Below are 18,046 nucleotides of genomic sequence, written 5' to 3' on the forward strand. Positions count from 1 at the left end.
TGTCATAGTGTGTGAATGTGTGTGTGTGATGTCCCTGATATAGCCTGCAGGCTCCCCATGTCCCTGTGCAGGATAAGTGGCATGGAAAATAGATGGATTGAAGACTGTCTGAATGGATTTGAAAAATAATACAAAAAGAATTTTTTTTTTTTTTTTTTTTTTTTAAACAAACCACTTCATAATTAGATTAGAGGTAAATTTATTGATGTCGTCAGTATTATTTTACAAGGCCTCTGGTTCTATCCAATAAATTGTTTAGCTTTATTCCATATGACCACATTTTGTAAATATATTAACAACTATGAGGCATGCACTGACATGCCTACACCCGCACACACACCCGCGCACACACACACACACACACACACACACACACCACAAAAATGTAGATATTGTGCTCTGCAGTTGCATCGTCTTTAATCCACCTATGAGGTCATTTCCTGTTTACAGCAACCTGAGAGACCTAACAGCACACAAACGCACAACCGAAACACAATCACACCTACAGCAAACTCGCACACATTCACACTCACATACAACGAGGTGTTCATACAGTACGTAGACACAGGAGCTACATCGATTCCATAGACGTGTTAGGAATCTGAATCTGCATGCTGTCTGGATTTACTCCGCTAATTTGATTGTTGTATACAATATATTCCACGTAGCAAACACTGCGACTGAACACACACACACAGACATTGAGGTTTTCAAGAAATCACTTTTGCATTTTGGCTGGGTGTTTTTTTTGTTTTTTTTTTAAGATTAAACACTACAGGCAGAAGACGAGGTTACAGGGGTGGACAAATCAGTAACCTGGACACCTTGGACAAGCAAATTTCATATCCAGGTTATTCAGTTTTCGTTTATAGTTCCTCATTGGACAAGTAGGTTTAATAAGTAGCAAAAGGGAAAGAAAAAAAAAAACATTTCTTATTTACCTTGGCGAAACAAAACCTTTCATTTGGTGTATCTATGTGTTTAAACAAGCTACTCACTCTGAATCCCACCGACCTGCTGCACTACACACATCAGCCATCACCCAATCTAGCTTAAGGTAGAACGTTTTTTACTAAGCGGATTAACAAGCATACACGGATGACAACTTTTTTCACAGAATCAGAAACACTGTTACAACTAAGCACAATAAAGTGCAGAGCAAAGCCTTTGTGCTTAACAAAACACGCTTAAGCATATTGAGAGAAAAATGTTTTGAAACTAGCCAGACTCCTATAATATTTTTACCTGCACCGCAAGGACATTGCATAGCTAAAACCATGTCGTCCAACAACTTGCTGACTTTCTGTCGATTTCAAAAACACAACATTGAATACATTGTTAGACGAGGATAATAATCATACACTTATTCGTGTCCATTTTAGGGCCAGAATAAACACTACATATCTATATCTATGCGAACGCAAATGATAACTCCCATCCAAATCTTTACTAACACACACTCCTGTTGTGTATGGTCACATTTACTGAATCATTATAATGTCCAGACATATATACTCATAGCTACTCGCAAGGTTACAGCTATGGACATCCTTTCGTCTTTTACAAGAAGTCCCGAAGTTGTTTCCATTCTCTCTTGATGACTACTTTGTCAGAACTCGCAATATCTTGTCAGGCATTTTCAATTCGATTGGCGTGCAGAAGCGATGCCGTATCATATATATATAATGTTTCTCATGAAAGCTGGACACAGCAGTACAGATATGGACATCCTTCGATCGTTTTCGTGACTCGGACAAATCTGTCCCAAAGTCGTTTCCATTTTCATTCGATTAGAATGTACTTTCATTCTTTCTTTTTTTTTTTTCCATTTTTCCATGTCGTATTTGTTTATATGAACTAACCAGCTCTCCAAGAGACTCAAACTGCTCATCTGCTATGACAGCCGACAGGTAGAAACTAGCCTCCGCCATTAGGTGATTATAGCGCCCCCTTGCTGCAACACTCAGAACACAGCTTGAGCTTGCATTGCAAAGTGTATGTGTTCATGTAGATTGTTTCTGCCCTTATTCTGTATTACTACACTTAGCTAACTAACTAACTTGCCATACGTTTTAGCTAACATTTTTTATTAGCCTGGCCAGTTAGATTTCTGGATAAACATTCCTGAAATCATAAGACTGCACAGGTCATAGAACTTACTTGTCTGGTGTCTGGTCTGCTAGTTGATAAGTGTATGATTTGTCCACCCCGGAGGTTAGAAATAAAAGTTTGCTGGTGAGGCTTAACAAGTGCTGATATGTAACCTCATGGTATACGTAATGATCTTTTTTGCAGTTCATAACATCAATATCTACAAAGAGGTAAAAGACTATTTAAGCATTTTTGCTAGAAAAATAAAATAAATAAATAAATAAAAAATTCCAATGTTCATGATTTCAAAGCAAAACTGAGTGAAGATACTGAAGACGAGGTGTTGTTCTCATTCTATAAACGCTATCGTATGACATCGTATAATATGTATGAAGTGAGATGTCCAACGTGATATTATTGCTTCCCATGCATATCGAAAAGAAGAGAAAAGAAAGGCATATTGCGAGAAGATGTAAAGTAAAATAAGAGTGATTTCTGAAATCTGTGGTGCATCTGAGAGATGATGCTTGGCTGTAACTGGTCTATGCTGGAAACCGATTCATGAGAACAGTAGTACGTTCTAACGAGCTGTCTAATGAGCTGATGTGGGTGAGGAAGTGTGTTTGGGCAGTGGATATTGAGTGTGTAGAATCCAGCTTTCGAATATTCACGTTATCTCTTATTATACACACACACACACACACACACACACACACACACACACACACACACACACACACACACACACACACACACACGCACACTGGCCATGCATTCCTTCATTGTGTCCTCGGTTTAGGAGCTGCTTGCACTGGGTTGAGCTCTGCAAAAAAAAAAAAATAGATAGATAGAGACGTTTGCAAGCACAGCGGAAATAGAAAATTATGGTCTTGAATAAAAACACTCACATAGGTTGTGGCACATCAGGTCCCTGGAGAAAGCTGTTGATTCTACATAGGTGGAATTTTTATTAAGAATTACTTCTTTTTATTAGTAATTGCTTCACAATCTACAACAGGTTTTAAATGGGCATTATTTACTTTTAAATAAAAATAATAATAATAATAATAATAATAATAATAATAATAATAATTGTTCGTTTTTGTTGGTTGTAATAAATCTGAGTCAAGTCCCAGGTTGTCCACTAAGTAGAAATTAAGTCCAAAGTCTACTTTTGAGTCCCAGTGTTTGAATCTAAGGATGTCTTCACACCTGTTAGTACATTTGACGAGTCTGAATAAGAGCGAAACTGAAACTTTTGGTTCGTTTGCTATTTGATTTGGTTTGGTTTCACACTACATGTGTATAATTAAGCAAAAAAATTGTAAATTTAAGGAGCATATAAAGCTAAAACTTGACAAACTTTCATGCAAAAAAAAAACAAAAACAACTTTGCATGGAAAACATAGAGCTAGTGGCGCTAAATAAATGATTATCTAAGTATAAATAGATAGCTTAAAACATTTTGACAAAAATGTCTGCCATGCCAGTTTATGGGTAAAAACTAGCTTTTACCGTTAGCTGGCTAAAGCACCCATTTGCTTAGCTCAAAGCATATGCATTCTTGTAGATAAGTAGGACATGTTTCCGCCCTTATTCTGTACATTAGTATTAGTACATTAACTAATTAGTTTGCAATGTGTTTTAGCATTTTGTTAGCTAAGCCTTGCGAATTCGATGCGGAGTAATCGAAACAAGGAACCTGGCAGATCACTGAAACTTACTTGTCTCGTGTCTGGTCTGCTAGCTAATAAACGTATGTTTTGTCTACCCCTGAGGCTAGGAACAGAAAATGTAGAACGCCATGATTTCAAATGGAAATTATCGTATATAGACTCCAGCATTTATTTCGTTTTTTTGTCAGTCCAAATATCCGTGACGCATAACAGCAGCTCGCAGCTACGAAAAATCATCACCTAAAACCCCAAATACGTCGCATGTTGGGTTCACGAACAACGCTGGAGGTCAGGTACAACCAAACCGAGAGCATGAGTGTAACTGTTGTGTTTGGACCGTCTTAAACAAACCACACCGAGGACGGAAAGAAGAATTCACAAGAATAAACATTTCACCCTTAGGATGTTTACATAACGCTAGAGCAGTATAAACAATGTTATTAAATTAATATATCAGCCTTTAATAGCAATATGTATATAAGACAAAACCTGGTATTTTAATGTGTTAGCTATGTAGTAAACAGGTCATAGTTGCATTGTAAGTCAGTATGCAGAAAATTAAAATTGACATTGAACATTTACTTTAATGTGTTCAAGCTCAAATAGTTCTGCAGATAAAACTGTAGTAAACGTATACTGCATACACACATACTGTATACTACGGAAGCATACCACAGAGAAAAAAATAATAATAAAGGTCATTTCCTTTACCTGTACATCTCAGAATTGCAACTTTATTTCTCATAATTGCAACATTATATCTTGCAATTCTGACTTTATTTCCCACAATTGCAAGTTTAAATCTCGTAATTTGGACATTTCTTTCTCACAACTGCGAGTTCATATCACACAATTTACATTACATCTCACATTATACTGCATTTGAGGTGGCTTAAATTTAGGAACTCCATAAGATGGACCGAATAGTTTGGTCAATAAATGGTTTTATGGAATTTTCCGCTCAAAGAGGAAGATCAAGTCGAAACAATGATAAAGAGTAACACTGCTGAATAATTGTTTAGGTGTTGAATATGTCATTGTGGACAGTTAGAGTTAATCCCAGGTCAAGCGATTAATCGGGAGGTTAAAGTTTAAATCGTCGATATGTTAAGGCAGGTTTTAAATCGAGCGGTGCAACATAACTCGAATGAAAACAAAACACAGCAAGCACTTGATTAGTTCTAAGCTGAAGTGCAATGGATGCTGGACACTCATACTCACTTTGAGTTCTCTCCAGCTTCCTGTAGCTCCTCGTCGAGTCTGTAGTGGAGAAAAAAGAAAAGAATCGACATGGATTCTAAATCAGTGGGTCTCAATCGATCTCGCTTCAGGACCTACGTTTATCCTTTAGCATGAACCCAAAAGTCCCTCAGCGTTCTCTCCTCATTTATTCCAGCAAAGCGACAGCTATATCCACTTACAATACAAGACGGATGAATGTGCAACAACCAAAAAGCAGGTTAAACATATAAAATTAAAATCTCGACCCACATCCCTGATCTTATAGAGATAATACCAATAATATTTCAACATGACTACATATCCTTCCATAGTCTACTTACTTAAATTACTTGTTTGTCTGTCACACTCAGACTCAGACTCACACTTGCCGTAGATTTTTGGTTTTACCTTTGATCTAGGAAGATCATCGTGTACTGTGCAAATCTCGAATGCACCCCAAGTACAAATTTTGCTTAAAATTATATTATAATGTCTGCATTAAAACATCTTATATTTCCAAACATTATTTTACCAACAAAAAATAAAATCCTAAAGAAGAATGGTTTTATGTCAGTAAAGAAAGCAATATATTACATAACAGATCACTTTTCAGACAGAAAACATAATGAAGGTTGAAAATGTTTTTAAAAAATTAAATAATAATAAAAAAAAATCAGAAGCTAATCTCCTTTTAAAACTATGCAGAATTATCTAAGAATTATCACACCAAATATTAACTGTATGTAGTTTATTACTGTTTACTGCTCTTTATAGTATTTTTTTTATAATGTTCCCCGTGACCCTGAAAAGGATAAGCGGTATAGAAGATGGATGGATGGATGGATGGATGGGCACCAATCAGCAAAATCACAACACAAACACATGGCGTAAGGTTCATAATTCTTGCAAAAATAACTATGTTGCTGCACCCTGCAAAAACCTTTTCTTCCCAAAACTCTTGTATTTAGAAGACAAGGTCAGAGACAAAAAAAGAAGAAGAAAAAAACGCATTCGTTAGCACTTGTTTTGGCACATTAGTGTCTGTTACCACGGAAACCAGATTGTCAGGGCTCTCAGTGATTCTCAGGAACATACTGCCACCTCAAAACAGCCTTCAACACATTTCACAGTTTCTGCTTATGTAGAGCATCGACATCTACAAGAGTACAGACTACATCCTGTCTATGGAAATCCACAAAGAATTCAAACAGAGAAGGTCATACTGTCGAGTGCAAAAGTTTGTACTCTTACACCCTTAAGACAAAAGGAAGAAGACAAAGACATAATCATAGATCTTACTTCATCATCATGTGCAAGGATGGTGCAATAGTGTATTTTGAGATCATTCGTATGCCCACCCTTCAACCTCCAACCTCTTTTTTTGCATCCTCTGTGCAGCTTTTCGAGCCTCGTGCCCACTGCCCACCCTCCCATCTCGACATGTTCTGAAGACAGAGAAGGTGCAGATAACACTTGTTTAAATGCTCATTTGACTTTATAATTTGGATTTTTATCTTATTGTAGGACACAACCACATTTTACACCCACCACCACCTTGTTGACGTTTCCGTTCAAAAGCCATGACGGATGCAAACCTTTGTAGAAAAATAAAAAGCTGCATCCATGTATTAACCAGTTGAACTGGCAGGTCCAGATTAAGATCTAGACCAGGGGTGTTTAATCTTAAATGCAAAGAGCTGGTGTGGGTGCAGGGTTTCGTAACAATCAAGAAGGTGTGGCTTCTGCTTGGTTGGAATGAAAACCTGCAGCCACACCGGTCCTTTCCGAATATGATTGGACACCCCTGATGTAGAGAATCTACACAGTTACTACACATAACTTCCTAGTATTTACTGAGCAATATGCTTTTAGACCAGTTATACCACAGCGTGGTTCATTTCTCAATTGTTGAATAATTTTCTTTAACAGCAGCTCTGACAGTAGTTCGAGCGTTTCTATAGTAACAGCTCATACACAGGGTCTTGTACAACAGACGCTTCACATAATCTAAGACTAATAATAAAAAAAATCGATTTAAAAATGTTTTGTTTTTTTTACTTAACATAGAAAAGCGTATAATCATTGATATCATGAAACAAGTAACTCTGATGGAAGGAGTCTCCAGTGTCGGCGCATTGTAACAATCGGTATATTTTCGGCAAAGACGAGTTTGTGCTTTCTGGTTACTTGATAACAGGACAAGCTGCATTCTTTGTCTTATTAACTTCAAGAGAGAGAAGTATGCTTTGTAGCCGTTTTGGAGTGAATGCTAAGGTACATTAGTGACAAAAACAAAACTAGCTTGCTAATTTACCATGCTAAATTACAAAACTTAACTAGCTCATTTACCAAGCCAACTTACCTAATTTAACAAACTTAACTAGCTAGCTTGTTTATCCAGGTTGTAATTTACAAAATGTAACTATTTATCTAATTAAAAAAAATATGACAAACTTAATTAGCTAGCTAATTTAACTTATAGCTGATGGCAAATTTTTAAGACGGACATTTAAGCTTTACTAAGAAAAAAGAAAGGCCGCCGAGTGAAAGCTGCTATAACGTGATAAGTGATAACATTAACTTACTTGTTTTGTGGACGTTCAATAATTTTACATGTAACTATAAATGGTTAAAAAGTGTCACTTGTCATTCATTAATAATCATTTGTAATCGTTGGCAAATCGCTGTGGTATAAGAGGAATAAAACACGTAATATAACAGTAATGCTGGCAAAGGAAAATGATCCACAATCACACCACACTGACATGGATTATTTTCCTATAACAACGTGGACCGTCATGGGTGAATAATACACCATGAGTATAGAGATTTTAGAGAAATTTGATGGCTTTTTAACATTAATGTTTAGAATTAACAACATAAACTCTCACTCACTTGATGATGCATTCAGGAATATGGACATATTCCATAGGGATGAGCTCTTCCAGCTCTGCTAAGCTGTTCACATACTTAATCTTACTGCTGAACTTTGAACTGTAGGGAACACACACAAATACATACAATGTGAAACATAAAAAATGAATGTTAATTATATTAAAAATATTGTATCTTTATCTCTGGTTACTATAAACTTCTTTTACCTGATAAAAGGTCTGGTGATGGCTAGGATAGTCCTGATAAACCACGAAGGATGAACAATAATAAAGGATTTCAGGTTCTTTCGGAGCCTGAAAGCAGATTTTGAAGTCGTTGTTGTTGTTGTTGGTTTGTTTGTTTTTTTTAACCAAACATTCATGATTCTGCACTATAAATTAGCAGCTACCTCCTGTCAATCATCTGGTAGCACCTCTTCAGCCAGCCGAGGCCAGGCGTCCTCCTGTGAGGAGTGGCCCCGTTCAGGTAGGCGATCATGTAGTCCTCCGCTACCATCAGCTCCAACGTGCTGATCACATACCTGACCATTAAAAACAGTACAATTTTACAGCAAAGTGCTACAGGTAATACAATTAAAGTAAAGAAATATAGATTACTGATACGCAAATGAGAACTCACAGAAAGAGGTTCTCCATTATTTCGTGGTAGTCCTCACTATCGCTGTCCGGAAGGAAGCAAGCAGCAAACACAATAATGGCATTCGCACCATTTCCGTAGTAGCCTTTTAGAGAAGAGAGACTCGCTGTTATAAAAGAAAATGAATTACATTTGCACTCAAGCTGAATGATAGAAAGTGTCTCTGCACCATTTTACGCCAAGGTATCTGCAGGGATGGAAAATGTACTTAAGTAAAAGTATGTCAGAATCTTACTCACTTAAAAGAAGGAGGTCAAAAAATTATTTTTAAAAAAAGTATCTATACTTATATTTAAACATACTCAAGTATTCAAGAGTAAAACGTTTTTTTTAACTGATGACCAAAATTTCACTATGCTTGACCTTGAATATCAAGATCACTAAGGTATCAACCATATGAGAAATATTCTAATCAACTCAAACAAACCTAAAATTTGGCTAGCTGGTTCATTAATGCTTTATAGCGCTTTTGGAATGAATGCAAATTAGCAATGGGGAAAAAACTAGCTAGCTAATTTAACATCATTTAGATCACTTACAAAACTTAACTAGCGAGCTCACTTAAAACAGACAATTTACAAAACTTTACCATCTTGCTAATTTACTCAGCTAATTTACAAAACTTAACTATCTTGCTAATTTACTCAGCTAATTTACAAAACTTAACTAGCTGGCTAATTTAATAAACTCATTTACAAAATATAACTACCTAGCTAATTTAACGGACTAATTTACAAAACTTAACTAGCTAGCTAATTTAACGGACTAATTTACAAAATATAACTACCTAGCTAATTTAACGGGCTAATTCACAAAACTTAATTAGCTAGCTAATTTAACAAACTAAACTACAAAATTACTCACAAAACTTATCAAACTTAAAGGTAATTTATCATCTTTTTTTTTTTGCTGGTGAATTTTAAGCACATGTTTAATCTTTACTGAGGAAAAAAATGAAAAAGAGAGAGAAAATTCTCGTGGTGTTTTGTGATTGTTAACGAGTACATTTTAAAATAAAAATCTAAGGAGTAAAATGTACGTTTTTACTTTAGTAAGAATACAAGTATTCCATTTTAATAATCTTTCAAAATAGTACTTAACATAGTACAGTAACAAAGTACAACTAATCAAGTATTTCCCACCCCTGGGTTTCTGAAACCTTTTTACTCAGGACTCTCGTGGAACTGATTCACTTCCATTATAACCAGAGTTTCAGTCCAGATCACTTCTGAGACGATCCAATCACATCCTTCAAAGTACAACCCTATCCAGTTTTTTTCAAAAGGGGACCAGATTAGCTACAAACGTGTGTGTGTTTGTGTGCACTACCAGTGTGTATACCTCCATGGGAGATGACTTTTTGGTAGGGTTCAATACACTTCATATTGATGCGGTGCTCCTGTTCCCCAATGATGACAGTCCTCCAGAGTTTGGAGTCCTGTCGCTCCTCCTCTGAGCTGTATGTAGGGACGGGTTCGGTCTCCTGCTTCACTGGAGCTCTCTGGGATTCCTGAGGTTCTGAATAGAATAGATTTAGATGTTTAGACGATAAGAACGTCAAGGGATATTATGTATCACTGACTGATGACTGGGGTTGTATACCACCAAGACTCAAGTCCAAGACTAAGTCCAAGGACTAGTTCAAGTCAAGATAAGGGGGTCTTAAGGGGGTCGAGGTCAAGGTCAAATCCTTCCATCCATCCATTTTCTGTATCGCGTATCCTACACAGGGTCGTGGGAAGCCTGTAGCCTATCCCAGCGGACTCAGGGCACAAGGTGGGGAACACCCTGGATGGGGTGTCAACCCATCACTACAGACAATTTAGTGATGCCAATCAGCCTATAACAGCCTACAACAACGCATGTCTTTGGACTGGGGGAGGAAACCGGAGTACCCGGAGGAAACCCCTGAAGCATGCGGAGAACATGCAAACTTCATGCACACAAGTCAGAGATGGGAATCGAACCCCTAACCCTGGAGGTGTGCGGCTAGCCACTAAGCCACCATGTCCCAGAGACTGAATATCATCAAATATGTGTAGCCGAAATCAACAATAAAGCCATATAAAAGGATGACAAGTAGGGGGACCAATATTTTTGCCTACTAATTCTAAAATTAACTAAGAGTTGGGGGACAAATCTCTGTTGCATTATTATTATTTGTAAAGACACATTTGTACTTTGTGTCTCACCTTCCCAGTCCAACTCGTGATCAGTGTAGTCCAGGACATCAGCTTCGTCAGGTGTGTCCAAATCGTCCACATTAATGTCTAGGTCATCAGGGGTGTCGAACAGGTCGTCTTCACTTTGATCCAGCGAGAGGCTGATCCGGGGGGCGGACAGCTTTTTCCGTTGAGAGCCGCCTCCATCACCCTTTAGTGGCAGACTAGTGGGAGGAGCTATGAGGTCAGAGGGGAATTTGAATTAATTAAACATCTCTATAAATAAATTACCGTGCGTTATTTTCGTCCAGCCATAACATCATTTTTTTTTCAACCTGGCCTAATCACAATTCATGGAAATAAAATAAAATCATTTTAGATTGTTTCACTACTGTGCTTTATCACAAATGCTACATTTGACCTTTTTAACTGTGTTACGGAGCTTTGAGGTTTTGGACACAACATAAAAATGACCTCAATGAAATAAAATAAAGATTGAAGAAGTGTTGCAAGGCTGTTAAATGTAAGGTACCTTTAAAAGAGACTCACCTGGTCGGCCTTCTGCCCCCTCAGAGCTCATCTTGTGTTCAGAAGGCTGCTCCATCCCCTCATCACCGGAGGGAAAGGGGAGGGGGGATCTGGAGGATTATACACAAACACATCTGTATCGTTGATTCAAAGACAACCTGTAACATTCAAATGTTTTGTGGTGTATGTGCTCACTGTCTAAATCAGGGCAATACCACATGTTTATACCACAGCTTCATTCAGAGAACCGTTCACTTTGATCATTTTCCATAACGAGGTTTATATTAATGTGCTCGTTCTAATATGTTATTGTTTCTATCGTAACAACTTATAACACAGAGTACACACTCCATATACGTACACTAAAAAAAGTATTGTTTGATTGATTTGAATTGTTGATATGGTGAAGTTTTTTTTTTTGTTTGTTTTTGTTGTTTTTTTTTTTAAAGCATTTTTGTAAGGTGTCTCTAGTGTCAGCGGTAAAGCTAAACCTTTTCAGATAGGACACAGGACAGAGTACTTTGCCCTTTCCAGTTGCTCTGTAACATGACAATCTACGTTTTTATCGTATTAACATCAAAAAAGAGACCGCTGACGAAATGACTTTATAGCTGCTATAACATAAGTGATAATTAAACAACGTCACATGAGCAAGAGTGCTGTTATATTGAATATCAGCAGGGTTATGAGGCACGAGGCACGATTCAGGTCGAGTCCTGTGGGGTAATCACAGCCATGCAGATATTCACTACAGCAGCATGACTGCAGTGTAATATTGCTTTTATACAACAGTTCTATAAACATGAATTTAGTATCGAGGAACTGACTTTTCAAAGACAATATGGCCAAGTATTTTGTTTTGTTTTTTTGCTCCGTCAACAAAAATAGTGCCTTGTATTTTAGTGCCGTTATAATAAATATCAACAATCTTAGATTACAACTTGTCCGATCAAATTGCTGAACCAGAACAGGAACTAACATGTTTTGGAGACATCCCACAAACTTAAACTTGACTATAAAGGAATAAAATGTAGTATGATGAATAAAAACCATTTGTGTTTGGTATAAGAGGAATAAAACACTTAAGGTCATCATGTTGGGACACATTACACCACCACCTATAGCAGCATGCCCCCAAATGATTTTTCTTCCTTAGTGAAGTAGTCTGTTCATCCATCCATCTATTCCTTTTCCTGTACCGCTAATCCACCGCAGGGTGACAGGGAGCCCGGAGCCTATCTCAGGGAACTCGGGGTACGAGACGGGGGACACCCTGGACGGCGTGCCAACCCATCACAATGGGCGGTGCGATCACACACTACGGACGATCTGGAAATATCAATCAGCCTACAACAAATGTCTTTGCACTGGGGGAGGAAACTGAGGAAGGGGGAGTACCCAGAGGAAGCCCCTGGAGCACAGGGAGCACACGCAAACGCCGTACGCAAAGGGTAGAGCCGGGATTCGAACCCTCATGTTCTGAATGCATTTGTAAACGCTTTGAATCAACATCAGAAAGCTTATTTGCTGAAACAGAATAGTCCAGGCATACTGTAGACATTTCCTTAGATGATGTCATTTGTTGTGCTTAAAGAACCATGATCATGCTATGAATGAATACTGTTTAACCATCGCTACGCTGTTAAATCAAATCTACTCCTCCTGTATATAGGGCATTTACTGTTGCTGTGAGGATATAAATATCCAGTACAAAACTGGAGCACAGCAAGAACCGGTTCTTCTGGAAACCACTGAAGATCGCATCATAATTTACAGACTGAAACGTGTTTGAAAAATGTGATAACAGAATATGATAATTCCATATAAATAAATAAATAAATAAATAAATAAATAAATAAATAAATAAAGACCACAGTCCAAGTCTCGCAAAAGGGAAGTTACATCATCGGCTCATTTTCATCCCTCGCTCCCCTCCTCCCTCTCTAGGATTTTCGTTTTTCTTCCAACTCAGCATTCACACTCGTACACACACACACACACACACACACACACACACACACACGGTCAGAGGCAAATGCTTTAGCTGGATGCAAATTTAGGTCGGCCATGACTGTTGGAAAGAGTCTCGTGAATAACCCCTGAGACTCAGGAGTTCAACCCCATGACCAAAATCAAATCAAATTATTAAACACACACCTCGCACACACATGAACAGGCACACACACACACAAACTGACAGAACTGGTTCTGTGTAAACAGCTGCCCCTCCCATGTCTCCTGTTTCTCTTTCAGCTCTTTGAAAGAAGAAAACACAACCCATCTCTCTCTCTCTCTCTCTCTCTCTCTCTCTCTCTCTCTCATATCATTGCATCAACACACACCAATCACTCACCACTGCTGATACACACTTCTCCTTTCCTTTCAATCTCTCTCGCTCCTGCTCCAGGTTTCAGAGATCATGAGTGTGTGTGTGAGTCTTCTGCGTTTCTCTCCGTTCCTCTGTGCAGCTACAGAGATGCTCGGCTCACCCACCGACAGCCTCCACCATTTTGTAGTCATGTGACCCTGTCCAGCACTTGATAAGAGCCTGAGGCTGGTGTGTGAGGCTGGCACAGCAGAATGAGTGCAGCTCTAACAGCACGGAGCGTCAGTGTGCAGCTAAAGGAGGATGGGTAGAAAGGAAACAAGGCGATTTGTGTAAATAAGGGAGGAGCAGCGAGCCTGAGTCAGACTGCGCAGGTGAAAAGAGAAAAAGCCAATAGGGAGTAATAAGGAAGCTAGAAGAAGAAGAAAGAGGTAGACGGGGAGTGTGATCACAGCTGAGTCGAGGAATAAAGAGATCACATTTGTGCTGCACCACTGAGCTCGAAATCCACATGGGGATTAAACTGTGGGACATTTCTGCCATATGGTCTACATGTAGTAAATCCAACCTTGTGAATTTTTTTAATTTAGTAAATCTGGAATTTTGTGCTTGTGTTTAAAATTGTATTTGTTCATTTAAATGGAGGATGTTGCAGAATAATGTTTTTTTTTTTTTTAATCTGACATTTTGTGCTGTTTTAAAATCGAATGTATTTGTTTACGTTTTAAGCGTTGGAAAATAAAATTTGAATTTTGTCAATTTTGTAACATTCTGTGCTTTATTTTCTAATTAAAATATTACATTTTGTAAATCTAACCTTTTGTCCTAGGTTTAGAATTTTTATTTCGGTTTTTAATCGAGTGAATTATTTTGTGAATTATTTTAATCGAGTGCTTTATTTTGAAATCGCATTTGTTCATTTCATTTGAAAATTTTGCAGAACAAATTTATTTATTTATTTATTTATTTATTTGTAAATGTAACATTTTGTGCTTTATTTTGAAATTGTATTTGCAAATGACATTTTTAAACTTGGTCGAATAAAATGACCATTTTTTTTGTCTTTTTGGTTCTTTTTTGTGCGTTATGAAATCGAACATCAGTGTTCGAAATTGAGTTAAAGCTAACGGAATTTCAACGTTGTGTTCAATATCATTTTTAAAAGAAAGATGTAAACAATTCTAATTCAGATTATAAATTCGGAAAATTTTTTTATTTTTTTTATGTTTCATTTTGAGCAAAACATGAATTTGAATCTAAACAGCTGGATTTGAAATGCGTTCCATAAAGCTTTTAAATCTGATTAGTTATTATCGAATCTAATGTCTTCAAAACCCCGAAAACATACAATGTACTTCATACAATGTGCAATGAGCTACAACTTTGAAATAACGCTGCCCTTTAATCGATCCAGAATTGATTAATAAATGAAATCTAGAACACTTAAGGGTTCTATGGCTTATTGAACTGGGGGAACCATCATGTCAAAAAGGTTCTGTGTAAAACTTTACAAAAGAGAGAGAGAGAGAGAGAGAGAGAGAGAGAGAGAGAGAGAGAGAGAGAGAGAGAGAGAGAGAGATGGTTCCAAGTACAACTCCTACAGAAAACAAAGTACGATACAGAAACTCTTGAGAGACCTTTTTCAACAATATTTAATTCAATTCAGTTTGTTGCCAGGGGCGACGATGGCAAGGACAAACTCCCTGAGACGACATGAGGAAGAAACCTCGAGAGGAACCAGACTCCAAAGTGAACCCATCCTCATCTGTGTGACACCGGAGAGTGCGATTGTAAATAATTCCCTTCTATAACTGTGTGCTACGTGATCAAAAAGTGCAACTGTGTAACCAGGAAATTCATTATAGTTTTCACATGAAGTCCATTTCGCTGAAGTTCAGTGAAGATCGGCTCTTCACCGATGGAAACTTGAGTGCAAAAGTGTTTGTGGCAACTGTAGTCCTAAACCATTGAAGCAAAATTGTTTGTATCGATATTACAAAAAAAAAAAGATTAATATAGAATGCTTAAGGGGTTCTTTGGTTGTTCCTCTAGGGAAGGGGTCACCAGCCCTATTCCTGAAGATCTACCTTCCTGAGACTTCAGCTCCAACCATAATTGTGCCCACCTGATCATCTAATCATTGCCTTAAGAAGTTCTTGATCAAATGAAACAGGTGTGTTAGATATTGTTTGGAGATGAAACCTGCAGGAAGAAAGATCTCAAGGAAGACGTTTGGTGACCACTGGTGTGGTTGTATGTAGAACCATACAACCGAATGGGTTCCCCATAGAACCCTTTTGGAAAGCTTAGGAGCCTTAACTATTCAAAGAACCCTTAAAATATTCTCTTATCTACGATAACACGCAAATATTATTCCGTACAAAGCTACAGTTTGGCCTAGCGTCTTCGTCATTAGCAAATGTTTATTGTAAAAAAAAAAAAAAAAAAAAAAAAAAAAAGTTTTGTGCTGCCTTCATTTTTCTTGGTTGGTAAGCTTAGTATAAATGCATTGAAGAATTAATCAATTGTTTCAAAAAGCAGCTTCACAAATCACACACTATTTCCACTTTTGAGACAACAGAGTAGCACGTAATAATTTTGCGTTTGACTTCAAATAAAACACAATTCAGCCACAACCCTGTCGCACTTTATCTGTTCCGTTATCAACTTACAAAGCAGTGTCACTTTAAAACTGTAGGATTATATCCTAACTGAACGACATACATCACAGCATTATTCACTGCACAGACATTTGGAACAAATTCATGCAAAAGAAACCTTTTAAAAAAATTTATAATAATAATAATAACAATAATAATAATAATAATAATAATAATAATTTAAAAAAAAAAAAAAAGAGTTCAGTGGTGTGTCAAGTTTAGTTCTCACCTTTTAAAATCCAGAATCTTGTTGGACAATCAGGAAGTAAATGTTCCTGGCTGACCTCTCCCCTATAATCCAAAGGTCGTCACCATGACAACTAGTTACTAGTTGTCTAGAAGAATAGCTAACCACAAACACAATAAACACACAGTAACTCTGCACATTAAACTGCTAGAGAGCAAAAACGTCAAATGGGAACAAAAACATGCAGAATTACCATCAAAACTGAAATAATAATAATAATAATAATAATAATAATAATAATAAAAACGAAGAGATATTTTTTTGCAAGCCATAGAATTAAAACCCGTGATGTTCGTCTATTCCTTCTATTTTAAACCAGCAACCAGGCGTAATAAATTATAAGCACAACAATGTACAATGTAAACATCAGTAACTATCCTCTCCATACTACAGCAGTGTAAATAAATCTCAATGAAAGGTTTTTCAGAGCTCAGAGTTGATTCCCTGCTCATTTCTGTGGAATTTCTGGCAGGGCTGTTAACAGATTTGATGCAACAGTGCGGTAATAAAAATAAATAATTATTTGGGTCAAACCAAATATTTTTCGGGAAAATACAGCTGGTATTCTAAACCCAGCTGGATATTTGCATTAATACACTTAACATGTGGTCTGAACTTGATATGACAGCAGGCAATACATTCAGTTTTTCCATATAGATTAATCATTAACAGTAATGACTAGAAGAAGGATGTGAACCATTGCATTGAAACATCCTTCAGCAGCAATATCCTCCACATATTGTAAGCAAATGTTTCCTATAGAAGCTGATTGGACTTTTGGAATTTTAGAAAGTTCTTCCTACAAAACTGTTTCAGTTTGCCGATATTTCTGGACTTTCTTGCATGAACTGCCCTCTACATGTCATGACACAGCATCTCATTTTGAGCTATGTATTTGAGCTAAATACAAATTTTCTGTTGTTGATTGTCCTGGGTTTTTTTGGCTGGGGTCAATGTCTTGTTTATTCACCAAACGTCTTCAAGCTTTAGATGACAACACTACCCTGAAATGTTCCTGTAAAATGTCTTGATACTTAAAAACTTTCCTCAAAAATCGTCCATAATGCAGCCACTTTGCAGGTGGACGCTACCTCCACCAGGCTTCACAGATGAGGAGATTTTGGTGTTACTGTGCCGTTCCTGTCTTCTCTTCAAATTCTGTCTATCTATCTTCCCATAGGACATCATCCTTGAAGCACTGCTATCTCGTAATCATTCGCTAGCTGTACCCTCAAGAACATTGTAATATTTGTAGCTCTTCTCACATTCAAACAGTTTCAAATAAATACGTGCTCACAGCAGGCATGTCAGGCTGGGGACCTCAAATTCAACACCAACCAATCAGGACATGGAGTGGTCTCTTCTAATTGCCCATGAATTCAAAAAGCTCTGGCTCATTCAGGCTGAAGAGAGGGATTGTATTTGTTTGTATTTTGTGCGTCAAAACAGCACTTCGGCTTGCGCCCACCAAAGTCACTGACTGTCCCTTTAAACAGGAAATTTGCTGTGTTTATCTTAGCACACCTTCGCTTCGAATCCCAGGACCATCTTGGACGATCAGGTTGCACTTAATCGGTCTTACTGCAGCTTTCTGCTCCAAAGGT

General features: G+C 37.4%; 1 protein-coding gene across 5 annotated transcripts; it reads right to left on the reverse strand.

Moving 5' to 3' along the window:
- Nucleotides 1-400: 400 nt before the first annotated feature.
- Nucleotides 401-17,997, reverse strand: prune2 (prune homolog 2 with BCH domain). 5 transcript variants are annotated; one of them, XM_017459924.3, is made up of 13 exons: nt 16,425-17,997; nt 13,563-13,828; nt 11,231-11,319; nt 10,712-10,918; nt 9,861-10,037; nt 8,502-8,604; nt 8,272-8,403; nt 8,090-8,176; nt 7,884-7,982; nt 6,347-6,433; nt 4,989-5,027; nt 3,000-3,041; nt 401-2,914 (listed from the first exon to the last, which is right to left on the reverse strand). In XM_017459924.3, exons 3-13 carry the CDS (start codon nt 11,283-11,285, stop codon nt 2,887-2,889), a joined length of 1,056 nt encoding a protein of 351 aa, XP_017315413.1. In that variant the 5' UTR covers nt 11,286-11,319; nt 13,563-13,828; nt 16,425-17,997; the 3' UTR covers nt 401-2,886. The 5 variants fall into 5 exon arrangements, 4 of the variants coding, with proteins under 4 accessions (XP_017315413.1, XP_017315414.1, XP_017315415.1 ...); XR_001811045.3 differs by having other exon boundaries at nt 2,790-2,914; nt 6,288-6,433; XM_017459925.3 differs by lacking the exon at nt 13,563-13,828.
- Nucleotides 17,998-18,046: the final 49 nt, after the last annotated feature.

This window comes from Ictalurus punctatus, chromosome 28, assembly GCF_001660625.3.
Source record: "Ictalurus punctatus breed USDA103 chromosome 28, Coco_2.0, whole genome shotgun sequence".
NCBI classification, from domain to species: domain Eukaryota; kingdom Metazoa; phylum Chordata; class Actinopteri; order Siluriformes; family Ictaluridae; genus Ictalurus; species Ictalurus punctatus.